The sequence below is a fragment of the Coregonus clupeaformis genome, chromosome 36 (assembly GCF_020615455.1).
Source record: "Coregonus clupeaformis isolate EN_2021a chromosome 36, ASM2061545v1, whole genome shotgun sequence".
Taxonomy (NCBI): domain Eukaryota; kingdom Metazoa; phylum Chordata; class Actinopteri; order Salmoniformes; family Salmonidae; genus Coregonus; species Coregonus clupeaformis.
The window spans coordinates 34294953-34319592 of record NC_059227.1 but is presented as its reverse complement, the minus strand read 5'-3'; the positions used below and the strand labels follow the sequence as shown (position 1 = coordinate 34319592).

The 24640-nt window shown below is 45.3% G+C and overlaps 1 protein-coding gene across 1 annotated transcript in view; it reads right to left on the bottom strand.

Moving 5' to 3' along the window:
* kcnk3a (potassium channel, subfamily K, member 3a) overlaps positions 1 to 18457 on the bottom strand; it is a 65514-nt gene extending 47057 nt beyond the window's left edge. Inside the window, exon 1 of the mRNA XM_045211209.1 lies at positions 18175 to 18457. Within this exon, the coding sequence (XP_045067144.1) occupies positions 18175 to 18457 (283 nt within the window). The remainder of the gene's footprint in view (positions 1 to 18174) is intronic.
* Positions 18458 to 24640: the final 6183 nt, after the last annotated feature.

Sequence of the window (24640 nt, the reverse complement as noted above, 5' to 3'; positions counted from 1 at the left end):
ATTAAGATTGCACTGAATGAGCTGTATAAGGCCATAAGTGAACAGGAAAACGCTCATCCAGAGGCAGCGCTCCTAGTGGCCGGGGACTTTAATGCAGGGAAACTTAAATCCGTTCTACCTCATTTCTACCAGCATGTTAAATGTGCAACCAGAGGGAAAAAAACTCTAGACCACCTTTACTCCACACACAGAGACGCATACAAAGCTCTCCCTGCCAATACAGGACTAAGATTGAATCGTACTACACCGGCTCTGACGCTCGTCGGATGTGGCAGGGCTTGAAAACTATTACAGACTACAAAGGGAAGCACAGCTGCGAGCTGCCCAGTGACACAAGCCTACCAGACGAGCTAAACCACTTCTATGCTCGCTTCGAGGCAAGCAACACTGAAGCATGCATGAGAGCACCAGCTGTTCCGGATGACTATGTGATCACGCTCTCCGTAGCCGATGTGAGTAAGACTTTTAAGCAGGTCAACATTCACAGACGGATTACCAGGACATGTACTCCGAGCATGTGCTGACCAACTGGCAAGTGTCTTCACCGACATTTTCAACATGTCCCTGACTGAGTCTGTAATACCAACATGTTTCAAGCAGACCACCATAGTCCCCGTGCCCAAGAACACTAAGATAACCTGCCTAAATGACTATCGATCCGTAGCACTGACGTCTGTAGCCATGAATTGCTTTGAAAGGCTGGTCATGGCTCACATCAACTCCCTTATCCCAGAAACCCTAGACCCACTCCAATTTGCATACCGCCCCAATAGATCCACAGATGATGCAATCTCTATTGCACTCCACACTGCCCTTTCCCATCTGTACAAGAGGAACACCTACGTGAGAATGCTATTCATTGACTACAGCTCAGCGTTCAACAACATAGTGCCCTCAAAGCTCATCACTAAGCTAAGGATCCTGGGACTAAACACCTCCCTCTGCAACTGGATCCTGGACTTCCTGACGGGCCGCCCCCAGGTGGTAAGGTAGGTAACAACACATCTGCCACGCTGATCCTCAACACGGGGGCCCCTCAGGGGTGCGTGCTCAGTCCACTCCTGTACTCCCTGTTCACCCATGACTGCATGGCCAGGCACGACTCCAACACCATCATTAAGTTTGCCGACGACACAACAGTGGTAGGCCTGATCACCGACAACGATGTAACAGCCTATAGGGAGGAGGTCAGAGACCTGGCCGTGTGGTGCCAGGATAACAACCTCTCCCTCAACGTGACCAAGACAAAGAGATGATTGTGGATTACAGGAAAAAAAAGAGGACTGAGTGGAACAGGTTGAGAGCTTCAAGTTCCTTGGTGTCCACATCACCAACAAACTATCATGGTCCAAACATACCAAGACAGTCGTGAAGAGGGCACGACAAAGCCTATTCCCCCTCAGGAGACTGAAAAGATTTGGCATGGGTCCTCAGATCCTCAAAAAGTTATACAGCTGCTCCATCGAGAGCATCCTGACTGGTTGCATCACCGCCTGGTATGGCAACTGCTCGGCCTCCGACCGCAAGGCACTACAGAGGGTAGTGTGTACGGCCCAGTACATCACTGGGGCCAAGCTTCCTGCCATCCAGGACCTCTATACCAGACGGTGTCAGAGAAACGCCCTCAAAATTGTCAAAGACTCCAGCCACCCAAGTCATAGACTGTTCTCTCTGCTACCGCACAGCAAGCGGCACCGGAGCGCCAAGTCTAGGTCCAAAAAGCTTCTCAACAGCTTCTACCCCCAAGCCATAAGACTCCTGAACAGCTAATCATGGCTACCCGGACTATTTGCACCCCCACCCCATCTTTTCACGCTGCTGCTACTCTGTTAATTATTTATGCATAGTCACTTTAACTCTACCCACATGTACATATTACCTCAACTACCTCAACTAGCCGGTGCCCCCGCACATTGACTCTGTACCGGTACCCCCCTGTATATAGCCTCCCTACTGTTATTTTATTTTACTTCAGCTCTTTTTTCTCAACACTTTTTTGTTGTTGTTTTATTTTACTTTTTTATTAAGAAATAAATGCATTGTTGGTTAAGGGCTGTAAGTAAGCATTTCACGGTAATGTCTACACCTGTTGTATTCGGCGCATGTGGCAAATAAAATGTGATTCGATTTGAAGGAGCTGGAGCAGTTTTTCCTTGAAGAATGGGCAAAACTCCCAGTGGCTAAATGTGCCAAGCTTATAGAGACATACCCCAAGAGACTTGCAGCTGTAATTGCTGCAAAAGGTGGCTCTACAAAGTATTGACTTTGGGGGGGTGAATAGTTATGCACGTTCAAGTTTTCTGTTTTTTTGTCTTATTTCTTGTTTGTTTCACAATAAAAAATATTTTGCATCTTCAAAGTGGTAGGCATGTTGTGTAAATCAAATTATACAAACCCCCAAAAAATCCATTTTAATTCCAGGTTGTAAGGCAACAAAATAGGAAAAATATCAAGGGGGGTGAATACTTTCGCAAGCCACTGTATACCACAGAAATGTCAGGGCATCGATATTAAAACTCCATTGGCTGATAGTGATGTGAGAGCTGTGTGTGTGTGTGTGTGTGTGTGTCAGAGAGAATAACATAGACACAGAACGTTTCTAGCTGATAGTGACTAGGCCAGCTTCTTGCTGATAGTGATGTGAGAACAGCCTGTGTGAGAGAAAGCCATGACATTATTTATTCCATCACACTATGATGTCCCATTGTGGCCAGTGTTCTCTTTAACCGACTGCTGCACTGTGCTGAGAGAGAGAGAGAGAGAGAGAGAGAGAGAGAGAGAGAGAGAGAGAGAGAGAGAGAGAGAGAGAGAGAGAGAGAGAGAGAGAGAGAGAGAGAGAGAGAGAGAGAGAGAGAGAGAGAGAGAGAGAGAGAGAGAGAGAGATGGTGTTGATCCTAGGGATTATAGCATGTCACATTGCCCTTCCCAACATCACAAACACAAACACGAACACACTTCCATCCCCAGCTTCAGGAAAGACATCACTTGCAGAACACACATATTCACAGCTCTGAGTGAGCAGAGTATACAGACACACATGCACACACACTCTGACACAGGCACACACACACACGCACACACACACACACACACACACACACACACACACTTGCAGCACAGTAAGACAGAATGAGGTGCTTTAGATCATTCAGAATTTCAGATGAACCGCGGTTGAACGTGTCTGGAAAAATAACGAGCAAGGAGATTAAATCTGTATATGTAGGGTATATTACCTCTCTCAGGCCTTAAAACTTGTGGACAGAGACTCAGTTGATAGACACACGAACTTCGCCAGAGGTTTCTGACACCATCTTCAGCAGAAAGCAGTTTGTAATATTCTCCCTTTTCGTTCACACAATCTAGCCCTCTACTCATGGGCTATCTCTATCTCCACCTCCACCTCCACCTCTATCTCCTCCTCCACCTCCACCTCTCTCTATCTATCTCCACCTCTATCTCCTCCACCTCCACCTCTATCTCCATCTCTATCTCCACTACCACCTCTATCTGCATCTCTATCTCCACCTCCACCTCTAACTCCACCTCCTCATTCTCCTCCACCTCTATCTCCACCTCCACATCCACCTCTTTCTCCACCCCCACTACTATCTCCACCTCTATATCCACCTCCATCTCTATCTCTATCTCCACCTCCTCCTCCTCCTCCTCCTCCTCCTCCTCCTCCACCTCTATCTCCACCTCCACCTCCACCTCCAGCTCTATCTACTCCTCCACCTATATCTCCATATCTATCTCCACCTCTATCTCCAACTCTATTTCCACCTCTATCTCCACCTCCACCTCTATCTCCATCTCTATCTCCACCTCTACCTCTATCTCCACCTCCTCCTCCTCCTCCACCTCCACCACTATCTCCACCTCTATATCTATCTCCATCTCTATCTCCACCTCCTCCTGGGTTGGGTTAAATGCGGAAGACTAGATATCCCCCTTTCCTTTCCCTTTCCTCCACCTCCACCTCTATCTCCACCTCCACTCTATCTCCACCTCCACCTCCACCTCTATCTCCCCCTTTCTCCACTTCTATCTCCACCTCCATCTCTACTCCACCTATATCTCCTCCTCCACCTCCACCTCTATCTCCACCTACACCTCCATCTCTACCACTATCTCCACCTCCATCTCTCCTCCACCTCTATCTCCTCCTCCACCTCCACCTCTATCTCCACCTCCACCTCCATCTCCACCTCTATCTCCACCTCCACTCCATCTCCACCTCCATCTCCACCTCCACCTCTATCTCCACCTCTATATTTACCTCTATCTCTACCTCCATCTCCTCCATCTTCAACTCCATCTCCACCCCATCTCCACTTCTATCTCCACCTCTATCTCCTCCTCCACCTACACCTCCATCTCCACCTCTATCTCCACCTCTATATTTACCTCCACCTCTATCTCCACCTCAATCTCCACCTCCACCTCTATCTCCACCTCCTCAATTTCCACCTCTATCTCCACCTCTATCTTCACCTCCACCTCTATCTCCACCTCTATCTCCACCTCCACCTCTATCTCCACTTTCTCTTCTTCCTCCACCTCTATCTCTTCCTCCACCCCCACCTCCACCTCCACCTCTATCTCCACCTCTAACTCCACCTCCAACTCTATCTCCACCTCTAGCTCCACCTCCACCTCCACCTCTATATCTATCTCCATCTCTATCTCCACCTCCTCCTGGGTTGGGTTAAATGCGGAAGACATATTTCAGTTGAATGCATTCAGTTGTAAAACTGACTAGATATCCCCCTTTCCTTTCCCTTTACACCTCCATCTCCACCTCTATCTCCACCTCCATCTCTATCTCTATCTCCACCTCCTCCTCCTCCTCCTCCTCCTCCTCCTCCACCTCTATCTCCACCTCCACCTCCACCTCCACCTCCAGCTCTATCTACTCCTCCACCTATATCTCCATATCTATCTCCACCTCTATCTCCAACTCTATTTCCACCTCTATCTCCACCTCCACCTCTATCTCCATCTCTATCTCCACCTCTACCTCTATCTCCACCTCCTCCTCCTCCTCCACCTCCACCACTATCTCCACCTCTATATCTATCTCCATCTCTATCTCCACCTCCTCCTGGGTTGGGTTAAATGCGGAAGACTAGATATCCCCCTTTCCTTTCCCTTTCCTCCACCTCCACCTCTATCTCCACCTCCACTCTATCTCCACCTCCACCTCCACCTCTATCTCCCCCTTTCTCCACTTCTATCTTCACCTCCATCTCTACTCCACCTATATCTCCTCCTCCACCTCCACCTCTATCTCCACCTACACCTCCATCTCTACCACTATCTCCACCTCCATCTCTCCTCCACCTCTATCTCCTCCTCCACCTCCACCTCTATCTCCACCTCCACCTCCATCTCCACCTCTATCTCCACCTCCACTCCATCTCCACCTCCATCTCCACCTCCACCTCTATCTCCACCTCTATATTTACCTCTATCTCTACCTCCATCTCCTCCATCTTCAACTCCATCTCCACCCCATCTCCACTTCTATCTCCACCTCTATCTCCTCCTCCACCTACACCTCCATCTCCACCTCTATCTCCACCTCTATATTTACCTCCACCTCTATCTCCACCTCAATCTCCACCTCCACCTCTATCTCCACCTCCTCCCCACCTCAATTTCCACCTCTATCTCCACCTCTATCTTCACCTCCACCTCTATCTCCACCTCTATCTCCACCTCCACCTCTATCTCCACTTTCTCTTCTTCCTCCACCTCTATCTCTTCCTCCACCCCCACCTCCACCTCCACCTCTATCTCCACCTCTAACTCCACCTCCAACTCTATCTCCACCTCTAGCTCCACCTCCACCTCCACCTCTATATCTATCTCCATCTCTATCTCCACCTCCTCCTGGGTTGGGTTAAATGCGGAAGACATATTTCAGTTGAATGCATTCAGTTGTAAAACTGACTAGATATCCCCCTTTCCTTTCCCTTTACACCTCCATCTCCACCTCTATCTCCACCTCCACTCCATCTCCATCTCCACCTCCATCTCCACCTCTATATTTACCTCTATCTCTACCTCCATCTCCTCCATCTTCAACTCCATCTCCACCCCATCTCCACTTCTATCGCCACCTCTATCTCCTCCTCCACCTCCACCTCTATCTCCACCTCCACCTCTATCTCCACCTCTATCTCCACCTCTATATTTACCTCTATCTCTACCTGCACCTCCTCCACCTCCTCCTCCTCCTCCACCTCAATCTCCATCTCTATCTCCACCTCTATCTCCACCTCCATCTCCACCTCCACCTCCATCTCTATCTCCACCTCTATCGCCACCTACACCTCTATCTCCACTTCCACCTCTATTTCCACCTGTATCTCCACCTCCTCCTCCACCTCCATCTCCATCTCTATCTCCACCTCCACCTCTATTTCCACCTCCACCCACCTCTATCTACACCTCCTCCACCTCCTCCTCCACCTCCACCTCTATCTCCACCTCTATCTCCACCTCTATCTACACCTCCTCCTCCACCTCCATCTCCATATCCACCTCTATCTCCACTTTCTTCTCCTCCTCCTGCACCTCCATCTCCATGTTTATCTCTACCGCCACCTCTATTTCCACCTCCTCCTCCTCCTCTTCCACCTCCATCTCTAGCTCCACCTCCACTACTATCTCCACCTCTATATCTCCACTTTCTCCTCCTCCTCCGTCTCAATCTCCCCTTCTATTTCCAGCTCCTCCTCCACCTCCATCTCCACCTCTATCTCCACCTCTATCTCCACCTCCACCTCCATCTCCATCTTCATCTCCACCTCCACCTCTACCTCCATCTGTCTCCATCTCTATCTCCACCTCTATCTATCAGTGGTGTAAAGTACTTAAGTAAAAATACTTTAAAGTACTACTTCAGTAGTTTTTTGGGTATCTGTACTTTACTTTATTTATATTTTTGAAAACGTTTACTTTTACTTCACTACATTCCTAAAGAAAATAATGTACTTTTTACTCCATACATTTTCCCTGACAACCCAAAAGTACTGGTTACATTTTGAATGCTTAACAGGACAGGAAAATGGTCCCATACACGCACTTATCAAGAGAACATCTCTGGTCATCCCTACTGCCTCTGATCTGGCGGACTCACTAAACACACATGATTCATTTGTAAATGATGTCTGAGTGTTGGAGTGTGCACCTGGCTATCCGTAAAAAAATTAAAAAATTAAAAATGGTGCTGTCTGGTTTGCTTAATAGAAGGAATTTGAAATGATTTATATTTGTACTTTTACTTTTGATACTTTAGTATATTTAAAACCAAATACTTTTAGACTTTTACTCAAGTAGTATTTTACTGGGTGACTTTCCCTTTTACATCAGTCATTTTCTATGAAGGTATCTTTACTTTTACTCAAGTATGACAATTGGGTACTTTTTCCACCACTGCTATCTATCCTACTTCAGTGTTTCCCAAACCGCTTCCCAAGTTCCCCCAGCGAAATCCACTTATTTGATGTGTTCTATTACAAGCACACCTGATTCAACTGGTCAACTTATCCTCAAGGCCTTTATTTGTTTAATCAGGTGTGCTGCTGATACTTCAATTGTAAAAAACAAAACAAGTGGAACTGGCTGGGGGTACTCAAGAAGACGTTTGGAAAACACTGTTAAACTCAGTTGCCACTTACAATTCATTACTGGCTGTAGGCTACTGTACAAGTTTCCAATACCTTTCCATTTAAGGTCACGGGAGGAGAAACTTTACAGAGGAACCAAACGTTATCCCAAAGACAGTCATTTGATTACTGTGAGCGTTACATCCAATCAGTCCCTGGACAGACAGACAACAAGAGGCTTACATTGCCTAGCCCTAGGGTATTTCCTGTTCAGTGGCTTTCAATCAATGGCTACTGATATCCTTACACTAAAACCTTCTAATATCTACGACACAAATCCAAAGGAAAGATTGAGATACGGGTTTAACATTTTAAATGCTCTGTACTTCCAGGTACAATGTAGTCACGTTCCATGAAGGACAATTTATAGAGGACATTACCTGCCAAAAACTATTGTATGGTATCAAAAAACTCCCCCTCCATAAAATCAATCAAATGTTCAACATATTTTTCCCAGAAAGTAATACAACACAATACTTTACTGACTTTGTGTGTTTTCTAGACATATCTTGTTTCTGTGACGGCGCTCTCTTAATATCTCATTTCCACTCGAAGGATTAGCACATAAATCATATCGCTAGCTATACCTGTCCAGGAGTCACTAAGAGAGAGAGAGAGAGAGTGTGTGTAAGCTCTGGGTAGATGAGCGGCCCATAATTCTATATTCTGGGGCCATGAGATTATATCCGTTGTTTCATTCAGAAAACGCCACATGGAAAACCAAGTTCTTAAATCGGATTAAACAGACTGAACTGGTGGGGTAGAAAACAATGCAATATTACGTTGATTTGCCTGACTGCAGTTGATGCATTGTATTTACTTATCCCTTGAACAAACCTGAATTTGTGAATGTCTCATAGAGAGATTTAGATCCTATTTTGTCTAGTTTAAAGCTGACCAGATCACGCTAGCTCATAGTCTTATGAATGAACATGGTCATTTTCCATTTAACAAGGTAATCAAGAACTCATTCTCTGTTGAAAGAAGACATACAACAGACAGACATTTTGCTAACATGTCAGCTGATCACGAGGACATTCTCCAAATACACTCAGTTTCACAAGTGTGTCTCTCGGCAGAACGAGCTTTCGCAGCCCAAAATAGTCTGCATCATTTCATTATTTTTTCGCACTCCACTGTACTGAAAATGAGACACTGAAAATCCATTAAATATTTTGACAAATCAGACGCCGAGGTGACAAGGATTCATTTCCTTTAAGCTCTCAGTGGGTTACATGAGCCTTGTCACTTTTAATCTAAGTGTGTCTTGATCATTAGCGAAAGGGGGCAGTGCCTCGCTGGAGAGCACGGCATCGGGTTAAGCAAGGTTATTTGTTATGTTTTTCATTTTCCTTTATGTAAGGGCTTGAGGAAGCAAGGGCAAGGAGGCCACTATCGGCTCTTAATAATACCGCTGATAATATAACGCTCACTCATCATGCCTCAGCAAGTACTCACGGTTATCATTTTATTTTCTGAAATTAGGATAAGTGCCTTGTCATCTTTTGGAGGCATAGTTATGATTCAGGGTGAAAGAGGAAGGTACAGCTAATGGGGTGATGTGGTGGCATCCAAATGGAACCGCTGAAAGTGTTTTTTGAACATTTAAAGTCTTGAAAGGATAGCTTAGAGAAAATTACATATTTAGATAGCCTTACATTGAAAGCAGTCTATGAACAAAGAGTGACTGCAATCCCGACTTTGTTTTGCTAAACAAGCCACTATTATTAACATTTTCGGGCCCCCCAAAAAAGATTGATCTGCATACTAATATAATGCAGAATATGATGTGTCAGGGTGCAGCACTCTCATTTTCCACTCCATCAATTTAATCACTTGAAACCAAGAATTAAAAGCTAAATAATTGGTATAGCTGACGTAACACATGTAACATAAGGAACGTGTGGATAGAGGTTATCATACATGTCATACTTCCTAAACAGTCCTTATTGTCAGTCCTCAGCAGACCACCTGCTTTCTCTTGGACCCAGTCCCTCTCTCTCATCTTTCAACAGATGACTAGATTATCATGGATCAACAGCAGCATCTCTCCCATTGGCAGAAATCTCTTATCAACATATTGAGCCGTCTTGTGATGCCAAAATCAACAACTATCAAAAGAGCCCCAGTTACTCCTGTACACTGGAGCTAAAGCCTACAGTGGTCCTCTGTAGCTCAATTGGTAGAGCATGGCGCTTGTAACGCCAGGGTAGTGGGTTCGATCCCCGGGATCACCTGTACGTAAAAATGTATGCACACATGACTGTAAGTTGCTTTGGATAAAAGCGTCTGCTAAATGGCATATTATTATTACAGACATCTGAGCCTTATCCATTCAGCCATGGACAGTGAGGGGAAAAGTATTTGATCCCCTGCTGATTTTGTACATTTGCCCACTGACAAAGACATGATCAGTCTATAATTTTAATGGTAGGTTTATTTGAACAGTGAGAGACAGAATAACAACAACAAAATCCAGAAAAACGCATGTCAAAATGTTATAAATTGATTTGCATTTTAATGAGGGAAATAAGTATTTGACCCCTCTGCAAAACATGACTTAGTACTTGGTGGCAAAACCCTTGTTGGCAATCACAGAGGTCAGACGTTTCTTGTAGTTGGCCACCAGGTTTGCAGACATCTCAGGAGGGATTTTGTCCCACTACTCTTTGCAGATCTTCTCCAAGTCATTAAGGTTTCGAGGCTGACGTTTGGCAACTCGAACCTTCAGCTCCCTCCACAGATTATCTATGGGATTAAGGTCTGGAGACTGGCTAGGCCACTCCAGGACCTTAATGTGCTTCTTCTTGAGCCACTCCTTTGTTGCCTTGGCCGTGAGTTTTGGGTCATTGTCATGCTGGAATACCCATCCACGACCCATTTTTAATGCCCTGGCTGAGGGAAGGAGGTTCTCACCCAAGATTTGACGGTACATGGCCCCGTCCATCATCCCTTTGATGCGGTGAAGTTGTCCTGTCCCCTTAGCAGAAAAACACCCCCAAAGCATAATGTTTCCACCTCCATGTTTGACGGTGGGGATGGTGTTCTTGGGGTCATAGGCAGCATTCCTCCTCCTCCAAACACGGCGAGTTTAGTTAATGCCAAAGAGCTCGATTTTGGTCTCATCTGACCACAACACTTTCACCCAGTTCTCCTCTGAATCATTCAGATGTTCATTGGCAAACTTCAGACGGGCCTGTATATGTGCTTTCTTGAGCAGGGGGACCTTGCGGGCGCTGCAGGATTTCAGTCCTCCCGTGTAGTTCTGGGCTGATTCCTCACCGTTCTCATGATCATTGCAACTCCACGTGGTGAGATCTTGCATGGACAGTTATTTTGTGTTTCTTCCATTTGCGAATAATCGCACCAACTGTTGTCACCTTCTCACCAAGCTGCTTGGCGATGGTCTTGTAGCCCATTCCAGCCTTGTGTGGGTCTACAATCTTGTCCCTGACATCCTTGGAGAGCTCTTTGGTCTTGGCCATGGTGGAGAGTTTGGAATCTGATTGATTGATTGCTTCTGTGGACAGGTGTCTTTTATACAGGTAACAAGCTGAGATTAGGAACACTCCCTTTAAGAGTGTGCTCCTAATCTCAGCTCGTTACCTGTATAAAAGACACCTGGGAGCCAGAAATCTTTCTGATTGAGAGGGGGGTCAAATACTTATTTCCCTCATTAAAATGCAAATCAATTTATAACATTTTTAACATGCGTTTTTCTGGATTTTTTTGTTGTTATTCTGTCTCTCACTGTTCAGATAAACCTACCATTAAAATTATAGACAGATCATTTCTTTGTCAGTGGGCAAACGTACAAAATCAGCAGGGGATCAAATACTTTTTTCCCTCACTGTACATTACAGTTAACATATACAGCATAGAACATATACACTGTGTAAGACTGACATAGAAATGGCCCTTGCATGGAAAAAGATGCAGGATGGAAGAGTTGGTCTCTATCCATGATTTAAAGTGAAATGAGTATCAGAGTAGGTCTAACAGTAATAATGTACAACTCCAGCATTTTCAGAACATGAATTGAAATTCAGTTCATGACTTGAAACGATCCATTATGCGCTATGAGGATAAATGAACACGGTGACATTTGTGTATGAATAAACGTGGAGTGTATTTACATGGCAAATTAGTTTGTTCTGTATGCTAATTGTTACCAAGACTAAACAAAAGGTCAAAGGTGAGGGGATAGGGGTTTGATCTTTTGCTTTAATCAGCGTCACTGAATTCAAAGCAGCACAGTGGAAATGTTTTTATCATACATTTCTTATGAACCACTTACTGTCTCTGCATATAATGTACCACAGAAAAGGCTTTATCCACAATAACCATTTTTGTCCTAATTAAACAAATGCAAATGACTTCCACATTTTGCTGAGCCTGAAATTTCTGCTATATCAAAGGGATAGGCAGAGCAGAGACAGCTGCCCAGGGAGAATAACCCAGGGAGTCTGTGGCCTGGAATGACCCTGTTTTTGTAAATGATTCTATCACACAGCCATATCTCTGTTGTATCATAGACACAGTCGCAGGTGAGCCCTGCCATCTATTCTAACACAATACACTGGGAGGGAAAATAAAAACACAAAGCAGCAGCTCTGCTTTCTGCTCTTTTCTACATCCACATGTGTTCAGTCAGTATATCTGCTATGTTCAGTTTGTTCCTAGCCCCATGGATGGATGGATGGTTGGATGGATGCCCTATAGGCCCCAGTTGCTTACAGGCAGTCAATAGTGTTCAGTCAGTCAGTGTTAAGTGATGTGGGAATGACGGCCTGGTATGGCCCTGTGATGCCAGCGGGGGCTTATGATGTGAAAGTTCCCCCAGAGTTGATCAAAACCGTCCCAGTGCCAAGAGGCCCCAGCTCTCTCCCTGGCTCTCTCCCCATCTCTCTCCCTGGCTCTCTCCCCAGCTCTCTCCCCGGCTCTCTCCCCATCTCTCTCCCCAGCTCTCTCCCCGGCTCTCTCCCCATCTCTCTCCCCAGCTCTCTCCGGCTCTTCTACGACTCGCAGAGCGCTTTCCAACTGGCTGCTTATTTATTCTCCCCTTTGTGGCATTCCTTCCATCGAAACAATCTTTCCCAGGAGATGATAAGTAAGTGGACACCACCTCCCCCTCTCTTAGCATCGGCAAAGTGAAGACTGATTCCTGCTAGCAGCCTAACTTAGACTTACTCCTTTCCTGTCGACTCTCCCTTCCCCGCTTCAGACAGGCATTTATACTGAGTTATTAGTAACATGCTGGAACCATTCTTCTCAGGAGGTGGATACTGAGAAATTCCAATGGTGGAAACACATACTTATCTTTAGCATGTTAATACTATGTCAGGATGATTTAATAAAGGCGTTTTTAGAAATGGGTCTCTAAGAGAGGAAGACACTCCCCCTGTTTTTTTTTGTGTGTTCAGAGATGTATGGTTCTATCACAGAATCCTTCTGTGTTCAGTGGAGAGGTTCACTGAAACCTTTTCCATGATGATCCTTAGATTTTCTCTCAGAGGCATTTACAAAGGACCACATGTTGCCATTTTGCTTTTTACATCCACCTGAAAGGCTGACAGCCAAAATACGAAATACTACCTAAGACTGAAACAAATAACGAAACAGGGAGAACACTTCTCAAGTACCTGTACATAGATCTCCGATCAGACATTGAGTAGTACTGCTGGACATAGAGAAACTAGCAGAGAAAACTGAACAAGGGAACACAGGGAAGTGAAGGCATAAATACACAGGTGAACCGATAGACACAGGTGACACCAATAGGAGGATTAATCCCGACTGTGAGTGAGGAGGTGCCTAAGGTTGTCGGAGGATGACACCTAGTGGGTCGCTCTGGAACTGCGACCCCCTCCTGTAACAAATGAATATATTTCAACTGATGTCCTTAAATGAACTGTAACTCAGTAAATCTGTGGAATTGTTGCATGTTGCATTATATTTTTGTTACAAATATTAGGAACCCCCCCTTTGCCCTCAGAACAGCCTCAATTCGTTGGAGCATGGACTCTACAAGGTGTTCGAAAGCGTTCCACAGGGATGTTGGCCCATGTTGACTCCAATGCTTCCCACAGTTGTGTCAAGTTGGCTGGATGTCCTTTGGGTGGTTGACCATTCTTGATACACGGGAAACTGTTCAGCGTGAAAAACCCAGCAGCCTTGTAGTTCTTCACACAAACCGGTGTGCCTGGCACCTACTACCATACCCAGTTCAAAGGCACTTAAATATTTTGTCTTGCCCATTCACCCGCTGAATGACACACATACACAATCCATGTCTCAATTGTTTCAAGGCTTAAAAATCCCTCTTGAACCTGTCTCCTCCCCTTCATCTACACTGATTGAAATTGATTTAACAAGTGACATCAATAAGGGATCATAGCTTTCACCTGGATTCACCTGGTCATGGAAAGAGCAGGTGTCCTTAATTTATATATATGTACAGCACCAATCAAAAGTTTGGACACACCCACCCATGGTTTTTCTTTATTTTTTATTTTTTTACATTGTAGAATAATTGTCAAAACTAATAACAAAGTGTTAAACAAATCAAAACATATTTTATATTTGAGATTCTTCAAATAGCCACCCTTTGCCTTAATGACAGCATTGCACTCTCTTGGCATTCTCTCAACCAGCTTCATGAGGTAGTCACCTGGAATGCATTTAAATTAACAGGTGTGCCTTCTTAAAAGTTAATTTGTGGAGTTTCTTTCCTTCTTAATGCGTTTGAGCCAATCAGTTGTGTTGTGACAAGGTAGGGTTGGTATACAGAAGATAGCCCTATTTGGTAAAAGACCAAGTCCATATTATGGCAAGAACAGCTCAAATAAGCGAAGAGAAATGACAGTGCATCATTACTTTAAGACATTAAGGTCAGTCAATACGGAACATTTCAAGAACTTTGAACGTTTCTTCAAGTGCAGTCGCAAAAACCATCAACCGCTATGATGAAACTGGCTCTCATGAGGACCACCACAGGAATGGAAGACCCAGAGTTACCTCTGCTGCAGAGGATACATTCATTAGAGTTACCATCCTTAGAAATTGCAGCCCAAATAAATGCTTCACATAGTTCAAGTAACAGACACATCTCAACATCATCTGTTCAGAGGGGACTGTGTGAATCAGGCCTTCATGGTCGAATTGCTGCAAAGAAACCACTAATAAAGGATACCAATAATAAGAAGAGACCTGCTTGGGCCAAGAAACACGAGCAATGGACATTAGACCAGTGGAAATTTGTCCTTTGGTCTGGAGTCCAAATTTGAGATTTTTGGGTCCAACCGCCATGTCTTTGTGAGACGCGATGTGGGTGAACGGATGATCTCCGCATGTGTAGTTCCCACTGTAAAGCATGGAGGAGGAGGAGGTGTTATGGTGTGGGGGTGCTTTGCTGGTGACACTGTCTGTGATTTATTTAGTATTCAAGGCAATACTTAACCAGCATGGCTACCACAACATTCTACAGCGATACGCCATCCCATCTGGTTTGGGCTTAGTGGGACTATCATTTGTTTTTCAACAGGACAATGACCCAACACACCTCCATGCTGTGTAAGGGCTATTTTACCAAGAAGGAGAGTGATGTAGTGCTGCATCAGATGACCTGGCCTCCACAATCAACTGACCTCAACCCAATTGAGATGGTTTGGGATGAGTCGGACCGCAGAGTGAAGGAAAAGCAGCCAACAAGTGCATCTGTGGGAACTCCTTCAAGACTGTTGGAAAAGCATTCCAGGTGAAGCTGGTTGAGAGAATGCCAAGAGTGTGCAAAGCTGTCATCAAGGCAAAGGGTGGCTATTTGAAGAATCTCAAATATAAAATATATTTTGATTTGTTTAACACTTTTTTAGTTACTACATGATTCCATATGTGTTATTTAATAGTTATGATGTCTTCACAATTATTCTACAATGTAAAAAAATTGTAAAAATAAAGAAAAACCCTTGAATGAATAGGTGTGTCCAAACTTTTGACTGGTAGTGTATATAAACACTGATCATACATATACTATCTAATTAAAGTTGTGAAATGTGAGACATTTTGCATCATGTGATGTTTCTTTCATCAATGCATAAAAATGATAAAGACAAAAAATGTACTTGTATTATACAGCTTTATCTTCATTTTTAGCTTGGTCCTGACCGCAATAAGTCTATATAAAGAGACTGTGGTTTTACAAACAAAATAAAATATTAAAAATGGGATCAGTAATGCTGAAACCGCCACATCCGTTTGCAAAGAAATGAACTAAGACATTACTTCATAAAATGAATAGGTTTATATCCCTCTGACATCATTGCACATTATTGCACGTGCAATAGAACAGCAGAGTATGTAATGCACATGTTTTCACCACCATCCTGGATGCTCATCTCCTCTGTCTCCTAAACAAAACAAAAAACAATAACAAATGTGCCTTGGGGCTTTGTGTCCAGGTTATGCGGTTTCACTAAAGATGTTGCTGTGTGTCTGCGTCGTCAGTGTTATGGTTGTGGTTCGGTGTGTCTACACACAGGGTCATGACTGTGTTATTGTGTGAGTGTGAGGGGTCATGACTGTGCGTTATTGTGTGAGTGAGAGGGGTCATGACTGTGTGTCATTGTGTGACTACAGTATACAATACACAATATAGTAGAGTGGATGGGAGGCCAGTTAAACACTGCAGCTCTGGTGTTGTCATCAATATTTAATGGCGGAGTGAAAAGCCAAACACTGTGTCACTGCCAGCCGGTGGGCTCACAATTACAGCATGCCGTTTCAGCCACCTGGATCGGGTTCGCATCCAATTAGTCCTCTACATGTGCTAGGGTTACCAGCACCACCACCCTGGGTCACCTGCCACAACTGGCCCAGGTGGCCCAATACGGAGCGGAGGCTGAGGTGGAAGTGAGGATTGGGATGAGGGTGTTGGTGGGGGGGAGGGGTTGAGAGTGAGGCAGGGAATAAAAGTGAGGGTGAGGTATAAGGGTGGTACAAGGGTGATGGTAGGATGGAACTTGTGTGTGTGAGAGGGGGGGGTGAGGGTGATGGTGGGGGGGAGGGGTTGAGAGTGAGGCAGGGAATAAAAGTGAGGGTGAGGTATAAGGGTGGTACAAGGGTGATGGTAGGGTTGAACTTGTGTGTGTGTGAGAGAGAATGTGAGTGAATGAATGAGTGAGTGAGGTTGTGGGATAACAGGTGATAGTGGGAAATGTGGGAGTGAGGAATGAGGGTGAGTGAGGGATGAGGAAGAGTGAGGCTGAGGGTGAGTGAGGGATGAAGGTGAATGAGGGATGAAGGTGAATGAGGGATGAAGGTGAATGAGGGATGAGGGATGAGGGTGAGTGAGGGATGAGGGTGAGTGAGGGATGAGGGTGAGTGAGGGATGAAGGTGAGTGAGGGATGAGGGTGAGTGAGGGATGAGGGTGAGTGAGGGATGAGGGTGAGTGAGGGATGAAGGTGAATGAGGGATGAGGGTGAGTGAGGGATGAGGGTGAGTGTATATTCCCCATCATGTAGGCTACATTTGTCTTTAGGTAGTAAAAAACAAATCACCTGTGGAAAACAAATACTGTAGCAAGACCCCTAATGGTTCCACATGTCCAGTAATTTTCCAAAGATCGACTACTTTTTTTTCTCCACGTGTGAAGAAGGAGACCACACTATTCTCTCCTATTTCAAATTTTTTCCTATCCTCGTATCATTAGGGGTAATATCCAAAGGGGGCAGTTGACATTAGCCTGTCTACTGAGCTTATAATACAGGGTGCCTGTTTTTTTTACTAGCACTTTCAAAATTAAATATTAGGATGAGATGATTTTGTTTAGCATACAAAATATTATCCGTAGAGACTTTTTAAAAATAACACGTTTTGGTTAGGCTGAGCATTTTCACCTGATGCCGCTGAACTGCCATTATTATTCCAACGCCTCTTGAGAAGATTAGGACGACAATCTGTTAACGATAATATTTATTCTAGGTTTGTGAGGGATTGATTTGTAAGACATACTCCAAAGCTTTAGTGTTAGTGTTAATGTTTAGAGAAGTCCATCCAAAAAGCAGCAGGGTCATAACACGATTAAACACCACGTTTGCTATGGTATCTCACTATTAAACATATAAGAATAAAGTTTATCTTAAGGATTCCCAAACTTGCTGCAAACTCTCATACCCATGCAACCATTTAGAAATATACTGTAAACGCATTTTAAATGTATTTCTCTGTTTGCTTCAGACAAGCCTATGCTAATAATAATATCATATCCTAATAGACTGAAGCAAATAATATTGATTGTCAACTAAAAATAGCATGAAACGTGATAAACGAGTCATCTTCAGCAAGGTCGTAAAGGCAATAGTTCGAATCACTTCTCGAACTTGCAAGGCCATGGCGCGTAGCCTGAGCATAGCCTACCTAGGTGTTTGCTTTGATTTATGCAGCACAATCAAGTGCAACATATTCAGGTAAGATTTACGTCACTGGTTTAATAAATCTTACCTATGGTCGTGATCACAGTGATTGCGAAGTAAAATGATCCAGCGAATTTCCACTGTAACCCGGCTTTGTGAGGCTTCAGCTGCAACACCACCTCCTCGAGTTCATCGAAGTTGAGTTTAGTGAGATTGTATTTGTTCCTAAGCTCTTGTTTTCTGTCGTACACGTTCTTCTTCTGGGTCGTCTCCTTCTTAGATTCCAAGGCATCGAAGACAGCCGCGCCAACTAACAGGTAGATGAACGTGCAAATGATGAGCGCAAGGGTCCTCACGTTTTGTCTCTTCATGGTTAGGGTGAGTAGACGGGCTCCAAACATTTAAACGCGAATCGTAAGGATGGGGAGCTCGGCTGGTTCATGGCGAGGCTGGCTCTATCAACAGAGACAGTGGCGCGCCGAAAGCTCTCTGATGACTTTATTTGCCCAAGCGCACATTTACTCTCGGAGCTGTTCGTTTCAGCACCACCCCTTCCAACCGCCCTCCCACCGCGTGCCTGCCTGAGTGCGTGCTTAGGGTCTGTGCTTACGTATGTACAGTATGTATGTATGCAGAAAGGGGGAGGTAGGCTACTGTAGACGACACATTCATGGTAATATCATCATTAGCTAAAATAGTGCTGTTGTTGGATATTGCATTATAAGAAAAACATATCTGTCACAATTATTCGTTTTATATAATGTAGGCTAAGCAACAAGGCAACCCTCTCACATGCAACAAATGAGTGCAGAACAGACAGCTACATGCTATGGAAGCCAATTCCCGCATCTCGAAATGTTGATACTCAAAATATTGACTTACATATCTCTACATTTGTATATAGTAGTTCCAAAGTTTTACTTACTTATCTCAAAATGTCGAGATAGGTAAGTCAAAATTGCAAAATACTATCTCAAAGATACTGACTTGAAATCTCAAGATATTAGACCTTACTTTCTTCATTTGTTCCATTGTGAGGTGATTTCAGAGGTGGCATCCCAGAGTGGTGGGGGGAAATTGTTTTCCTGGGGCCCAGAGTTTTTCCTGATCTGGTAGGCTAACCTAACAAGGTAAAACTCTGGACCCTAGTTGTAGAGTATGACATAGTAATAAATCAGCTGAAAAACGCTTTTATATTGGGACCAGATTTTTTCTAATCAAGTCATATGTATATATATTTTTTTTACATAAAAACATGAAAACCCTGTCAAACTGCAGCAACCCTGTACTTGTTCACTGAATTCTATTTTCAAACTAAACTAATGGGGGTCCTTTACACAGACAAAGAGACAACATCTGCCATTGGACAATAGAACTAGCAGGGCTGAGCTTGCTTAATGCAGGGTTGCATCGTGTAGGCCTTTGTACCTGTCATTTAAAAGTGAACCACCCAGTAGTCATCACTATTGTGTTGACTGATTTATTCCAGTCAATCATGTTGGATTGAAAAGGTCTAGGTAGCCTAGCCACCCGAAGTGCATTTGGAAAGTAATCAGACCCCTTGACTTTTTCTACATTTTGTTACGTTACAGCCTCATTCAAAAATGGATTAAATAGTTTTTTCCCCCCACATCAATCTACGCACAATACCCATTAATGACGAAGCAAAAACAGGTTTTTAGAAATTTCTGCAAATGTATGAAAATTTAAAAAAACGGAAATATGACATTTACATAAGTATACAGACCCTTTATTCAGTACTTGGTTGAAGCACCTTTGGCAGTGATTACAGCCTTGAGTCTTCTTGGGTAGGACGATATAAGCTTGGCACACCTGTATTTGGGGTGTTTCTCCCATTCTTCTCTGCAGATCCTCTCAAGCTCTGCCAGGTTGGATGGGGAGCATCACTGCACAGCTATTTTCAGGTCTCTCCAGAGATGTTCGATCATGTTCAAGTCCGGGCTCTGGCTGTGCCACTCAAGGACATTCAGAGACTTGTCCCGAAGCCACTCCTGTGTTGTCTTGGCTGTGTGCTTAGGGTCGTTGTCCAGTTGGAAGTTGAACCTTCGCCCGAGTCTGAGGTCCTGAGCACTCTGGAGCAGGTTTTCATCAAGGAGCTCTCTGTACTTTGCTCCATTCATCTTTCCCTCGATCCTGACTAGTCTCCCAGTCCCTGCCGCTGAAAAACATCCCCACAGCATGATGCTGCCACCACTATGCTTCACTGTAGGGATGGTGCCAGAATTACTCCAGACGTGACGCTTGGCATTCAGGCCAAATAGTTCAATCTTGGTTTCATCAGACCAGATAATCTTGTTTCTCATGGTCTGAGAGTCCTTTAGGTACCTTTTGGCAAACTCCAAGCGGGCTGTCATGTTCCTTTTACTGAGGAGTGGCTTCCGTCTGGCCATTCTGTCATAAAGGCCTGATAGGTGGAGTGCTGCAGAGATGGTTGTCCTTCTGGAAGGTTCTTCCATCTCCACAGAGGAACTCTGGAGCTCGGTCAGAGTGATCATCGGGTTCTTGGTCACGTCCCTGACCAAGGCCCTTCTCCCCCGATTGCTCCGTTTGGCCGGGTGGCCAGCTCTAGGAAGAGTCTTGGTGGTTCCAAACTACTTCCATTTAAGAATGATGGAGGCCACTGTGTTCTTGGGGACCTTCAATGCTGCAGAAATGTTTTGGTACCCTTCCCCAGATCTGTGCCTCGACACAATCCTGTCTCGGAGCTCTACGGACAATTGCTCTAACATGCATTGTCAACTGTGGGACCTTATATTGACAGGTGTGTGCCTTTCCAAATCATGTCCAATCAATTGAATTTACCACAGGTGAACTTCAATCAAGCTGTAGAAACATCTCAAGGATGATCTATGGAAACAGGATGCACTTGAGCTCAATTTTGAGTCTCATAGCAAAGGGTCTGAATACTTATGTCAATAAGGTATTTCTGTTATTTATTTTTAATGAATTTGCAAAATGTCTAAAAACCTGTTTTTGCTTTGTCATTATGGGGTATTGTGTGTAGATTGATGAGGAAAACAATTAATTTAATCAATTTTAGTATAAGGCTGTAACGTAACAAAATGTGGAAAAAGTCAAGGAGTCTGAATACTTTCAGAGTGCACTGTATACCAAATTTGTGCTGTGGTTCTTAGCTGTGGTTGTTATCAGTAGGCTACAGTTGATCAGACTGAAGCACATATTAATTGTGCACAAGTTGACAAATCATGAGGCAAATCAGTCTAAACAACCTCTTTCTTTGTGTGAATATTTTGCATTAAACCAAATCAAGAGTGCTGGGGCAAATGCCAGCTCGCCACACATTTGCCGGTGGCCTTGCTGTGAGGATCTCTGCAACGTGGACAGACGGAACTCGCCACACAATGCTACAAATGAAAACAATATATCCTGTATGATCTACCATCTCCACATTTTGAGAAAGTGTCTCGAAATGTTGAGATAGTATTGACATTATACATTTTTTTGGCGGGGTGGCGGGAATGAGCTTCCATAGCATGCAGAGCTACAGACACAAAAGTCTAGGCTAATAGTACTGGCATTGACCGGTTCAGAAGCAAGCTGTAATTACTGCTCTCTTATGCCTGCTGCTCGGCTTGGCTTTAGCTCAAGGCTATTTTCACACCTGCCTAAATGTCAGTGAACTATTATTTCATCCACAAGACACTTTGTAGAAGAGCCTCACTCTGCAACTCTATACAGTACATTGGGTGAAAGACACGACTAACCATTGTTTTACATGCATACTTTTTTAATTTATCCCCACAGTAATGGTCATGGATTGTCATATGTGAATGGTTGGCCCACTCTGTTTCATTTATAATTCATGGAAGTTGAAGATGTGTACTTGGCAGGTTGTCTATAAACCAAATAAAGGTACATCTACAAGCATCAGCCTCCAATTTAAGAGTCCGCTCCAAAGTTAATAAGATTATCAGTCACGTTTATAAAGGTTCAGTTTGAGGTAAACATGACAGGCTAGGGTTGCAAAATTCCGGTAAAAACTGTGTCATAACAACCTAGGATCTGTCTCTCTCATACGCTTCATCAGTGGGAGCTGGAGTAAAAGTGAATGATTACAATGTTCAATCAAATAGGATCAACAGTGTCACATTCTAAGATCTGGTCTGTGCTACGTCAATGGGAGCCGGGGACCAATAGATGATGAGTATGACGTTCAATCAACTGCCAAGGGAGCTATTTGAAATCATTAAAATATACTTTAAGCGTTTGCTTTAGCCTGTCTGTGTCACGGTTCTCTAAGACCGAACCCAGAAGCAGACCAGGACAAGGTGAGTTGAACGAATGAGAGTGTTTATTTACAGATAAAGATGCAGAATAGTCCAGTAAACGGAGCGGGTGGCGGAGATGAGTAGGTGGTGGTGAAGTAGCAGATGAACTGATGGCACGGCAGGGGTTGGGTGAAGGTTCCGGGAGAATGACTGTAGACAGAACAAACGGAGGTAAGTACAAGGCAGGTCAACAAGGTGCAAAAAACAACAAAACTAACGCTAGTACTCTGAGGCTGATACGCTGGCAAAACATACTGTTTATGGCTAACGATCCGGCAGGGAATGGATGTTAGGCCAGAGCCTAAGAAGGGTGATGATCAGGACCAGGTGTGCAGATTGCTGATGGGATGCAGGTGCGGAAATCAAGAGAGCTCCCCGGAGCGTTCCAGAACCCTCGGGAAACTGGAGATCACGAACATAAAAACTAGTCCACAGACAGGACCCGACTCAGACTGCCGGGATCGTTACAGTACCCCCCTCCGACGAACGCCACCGGGCGGACTCCCGGAGCGCCAGGATGGAGGCGGTAGAAGTCACTGATGAGGTCAGCATCTAGGACCTGTCGCCGCGGAATCCAACTCCTCTCTTCAGGACCATACCCCTCCCAGTCCACGAGATACTGGAAACCCCGGCCCCGCCGTCTGGAATCCATGATGCGTCGCACCGTGTAGGCAGGACCACCTCCGATCATCCGAGGAGGAGGAGGAGGAGGCGGAGGAGGCAACAGAGGACTGAGGAAAACAGGCTTGAGGCAGGAGACATGAAAGGTGGGATGGACTCTGAGCGTCCTCGGGAGTTTGAGTCGAACTGCCACCGGATTGATCACCTTCTCCACCACAAACGGACCAATGAACTTCGGTAACAACTTCCTAGACTCAGTCCGTAAAGGAAGATCCCGTGTGGCCAACCAGACCCTATCTCCGATGGTGTAGGTGGGAGCGGGGATCCGGCGACGATTCGCCTGGAGCTGATACCGGTCCGAAACTCTAAGGAGTGCTTTTCTGGCCCGATGCCAGGTCCGGTGGCAACGACGAATATGGGCCTGAACAGAAGGCACTGAGAGCTCCTTCTCCTGAGAAGGGAACAAGGGAGGTTGGTAGCCATACAGGCACTGGAAGGGAGACATCCCAGTGGCAGATGTAGGGAGAGTATTGTGGGCATACTCAACCCAAGGCAACTGAGAGACCCAGGAGGTGGGGTTGGAAGAGGCCAGGCAGCGTAGCGTGGATTCCATCTTCTGGTTGGCTCTCTCCGCCTGACCATTAGATTGGGGGTGAAAACCAGATGTGAGACTGACTGTAGCTCCAATGGCCAAACAGAAGGACTTCCAGACAGCAGAGGTAAACTGAGGGCCACGGTCGGAAACGATATCACTGGGCAACCCGTGGACCCTGAAAACCTCCCTAACCAGGATCTCGGACGTCTCCGAGGCAGAGGGAAGCTTGGCAATTGGCACAAAGTGGGCGAACTTGCTGAATCTGTCCACGATAGTCAGAACGACCGTGTTCCCCTCAGAAGCGGGCAACCCAGTGACAAAGTCTAGGGCCAGATGCGACCATGGTCGCGGGGAATAGGAAGGGGGGTGAAGGAGTCCAGAGCTGGGCCGATTGGTACTCTTATTCTGCGCACACACTGGACAAGCAGCAACATAACCCCGAGTATCCTCGGCCATGGCAGGCCACCAAAAACGTCTGCGAAGAAACGCCATCGTCCGAGCCACGCCAGGGTGACAAGCCATCTTGCTGGCGTGGGACCATTTGAGGACCGCAGGACGAACCGACTCAGGCACAAACAACCGACCGGGTGGACCGTTACGGGACCGGGCTGCGTCCGAAGAGCCGCCATCACCTCCTCCTCAATCTTCCACCTAACAGCTCCCACGACGCAGTTCCGGGGGAGAATTGTCTCGGTCTTGGACCCACTCTCCTCCGTCTTGGAGAACATCCGAGACAAGGCGTCCGCCTTGCCGTTCTTAGATCCAGGTCGGAACGTCAGGGAAAAATTGAATCGTCCGAAAAACAACGACCACCTGGCCTGACGGGAGTTGAGACGTCTAGCCGATTGCACGTAAGCAAGATTCTTGTGGTCAGTCCAGACAATAAACGGCTGCTCCGCCCCCTCCAACCAGTGGCGCCACTCCTCCAAGGCAAGTTTCACCGCGAGAAGCTCCCGGTTACCCACATCGTAATTCCTCTCCGCAGGCGAAAGGCGACGAGAGTAGTAGGCGCAGGGATGGAGTTTACT